The 2993-nt window shown below is 34.9% G+C and overlaps 1 protein-coding gene across 1 annotated transcript; it reads right to left on the bottom strand.

Moving 5' to 3' along the window:
* Nucleotides 1-1090: 1090 nt before the first annotated feature.
* LOC105814326 (olfactory receptor 4K15) lies at nt 1091-2287 on the bottom strand. The gene has a single exon (XM_012649255.1). The coding sequence runs from the start codon at nt 2270-2272 to the stop codon at nt 1172-1174; it is 1101 nt and encodes a 366-aa protein (XP_012504709.1). The 5' UTR covers nt 2273-2287; the 3' UTR covers nt 1091-1171.
* Nucleotides 2288-2993: the final 706 nt, after the last annotated feature.

Genomic DNA, 2993 nt, shown 5'->3' with positions numbered 1-2993 from the left:
TCTTTCACTAATAAAAATCATAGAATCCCTTTAGGAGACTCTACATATTAGAGTCTGGAAAACGGTCAGTTAACATCACACCAGATTGTAAAACTAAAACACAGTAGAAAAATGTAGGAACAGCCTTGAATGCAATAAAAGAGGGAAAGCCTAAAAGAGCCTGTCATGGGGAATCCCAAAATATCTTGGTCTTGTAAGTGACCATGGAAGGGTAACTTTATGAATATCCCTAAGGTCTTATAGAAGGGTTCTGTCATTTTATGACATGTTAGGCAATTTAAAAATAAAACATCAACTTAATTAAAAATCCACATAGAAAAATTACAATTCTACCAAGTATTGATATAAAAAATACTCTATTTGAGAAGATAATATAATATCATGAAAACTTAGGGAGAATGTTTTATACTAAGATAAGTGGTGGAGAATTGCAACTCATCTCTGATTCCCCAGGTTATTTTATCAGTATCAAACAGAAATTAAAATAACCAAATACAAAACACACCAGTGAATAAATTTATTCAGATAGCTGTTTTCCATGAGCAAGATATATTAAGTAGCCACTTTGAAGAAGGATTTGTGAAAGTGTTGGATGTAATTACCTTCCTCTGGATAGTCATGCCATTTTACATTTTACTGTATTATTAACACTAATCACAGAATTGTCTTCAAGTGCTGTCAGTTACATAGTAAAGTGTGAAGCGCAGTCTTATGTAGGTATATTATATATCATATATCACATATCATATATTATACATGTAAATAGATCTATTAATATTATCTCTATGGCATAGAGATAAACACCTATTATTATTTTAAAGTTGGCATCTGATCAGTAATGTTTTCAGAGAGAGAGAAACAGTTTAGTTATCATTTATAAGTAAATGGCATTTTCCCAATGTCATCAAAGCCTATATATTAAAAACTTTTAAAAATAAAGAATACAAAGTATGAAATAGCAAAAAAATAAAATAAAATAAAAGGAAAAAAGCACACAATGGAGAAAGAGAATATTAAAATCACTAAGGTTTATTTTACGAGTTTTTATTATCATCATTACTGTTTAATTCAAGTTACTCAAGCAACTTTTCCCGCTGGCCAAAATAACACTACAGTGAGTCCATTTGTAAATGTCTAGAGACAGGGCTAAAGTGGTAACAGTCTCATAAATTTACTTTGTTTCCAGGAAAAGAACAATTCTTATGACTGCAGAAACTTGGCCAGGCTTCAGATACCGATTCTTCAGTTTTGACATAGCTGCCTTCACTTCTTTGTTCCTCAACGTGTAGATAACCGGATTTAAAATGGGAGTGAAGATGGTGTAAAACACAGCAAGGACTTTGTCAACTGAATAACTACTGAAGGGCCACACATAGATGAAAATGCATGGTCCAAAGAACAGTGTAACCACAGTGATGTGAGCAGTCAATGTGGAGCGGGCCTTCGCCATGCTGGCAGAGGACCGATTCCTAACTGTAATAAGTATCACAGTGTAGGAAACAACCAAGAGGAGGAAGGAGCTCATGGAGAGAAAGCCACTGTCTGCAACTATTAGTAGGCTGACAACATAAGTGTCTAAGCAGGCTAACTTGGTCACTAGAGGAAGGTCACAGAAAAAACTATCCACTTGATTAGGACCACAAAAAGGCAGGTTAACAGTAAATGCCAACTGACTAGTAGTATGAATGAAGCCCACACACCAGGAGATGAGGACAAGAATAATACATACCCGGCGGCTCATGATCGTCATGTAGTGGAGAGGTTTGCATATGGCAACGTAACGGTCATAGGCCATGGATACTAAGAGCACCATTTCACTGCCAGTGAAGAGGTGAACAAAGAAAATCTGGGCCAGGCAGGCATCAAAAGAAATAGTCTTGCGTTCAACCAGAAAGTCTGCAATCATTTTGGGGGTAGCAAAAGAGGCAACACATACATCTATAAATGAGAGGTTTGCAAGCAGAAAGTACATGGGTGTGTGAAGGCGGGAATCTGAAGTCACAGTGAGGATGATGAGAAAGTTTCCCAGCAGAATTGCTAGATAAAGTAGTGAAAATATGAGAAACAAGAAAGGTTGGAGCTCCTTTGAACTAGAGAGTCCCAGCAACACAAATTCTGTCACCCGAGAATGATTTGTCTCATTCATTGATTTTGGAAGGGACTTATCTTCAATTACCTGAATAGGAGAGAAATAGACGTCAGTCAATGAAGTGAGCATGAATTTGATTTCCGAATTACACTTCAAGTTTTCGGGATTCCAGTTCCTATTCATATTTATGTGCCTGGGTTTTCATGAATCATTAGAAATTACATAGTGCCACTCTGAAAATAATGGAAGATTGGGTTAGAGGGGAGAGTTGTCAAGGAGATGTTCAACCAATTGGCATATCCAACTACACAAATTTAAGAAAGAAAATCAGTTATTTAAAAATTGAAATTGAACATCTGAAAAGGTTTTTTTTTTTTTTACATCACAGAAATCCAGTCTAAGAATCTATAATACAAAGACAAAATCTAAACCATTTTTTCTAAAGTAAACGATATAAAAAAGTTTTTGAACAGCTCCCACAGAGAAAGATAATTTTACAAACTTAATATTGACTTAAAAAGTTAGACACAAAAGAGAACATACTGTATTGGTCCATTTAAATAAAGTTCAAAATAGTCAAAACTAACCTTCGGTGTAAAAAAGCCTGATAGTGTTTGTCCTTGAAGGGGGAATAGGAAAAAAAGCTGTCATAGGAGGGGCTTCTGAAGTGCTAATCATTCCTGGTTTTTAATGTGGTTGATAATTACATGGGAGCATTTACTTTATGAAAACTTTTCAAGATGAGCACTTCTTTTTGAACTTTTGTGTACATAAGTCATATATTTATAAAAATTAAAACAAATGAGAAAGAGAGACAGCATTAGATTTGTGTAAGACAGCTCATAGGAATCATTGCCTTGATTGATTAGATCTTATTTCCCCTCTCCAGTTACAAATTACATAA

Source organism: Propithecus coquereli, unplaced genomic scaffold (assembly GCF_000956105.1).
Source record: "Propithecus coquereli isolate 6110/MARCELLA unplaced genomic scaffold, Pcoq_1.0 Scaffold3, whole genome shotgun sequence".
NCBI lineage: Eukaryota > Metazoa > Chordata > Mammalia > Primates > Indriidae > Propithecus > Propithecus coquereli.
This window is presented reverse-complemented; position numbering and strand designations above follow the sequence as displayed.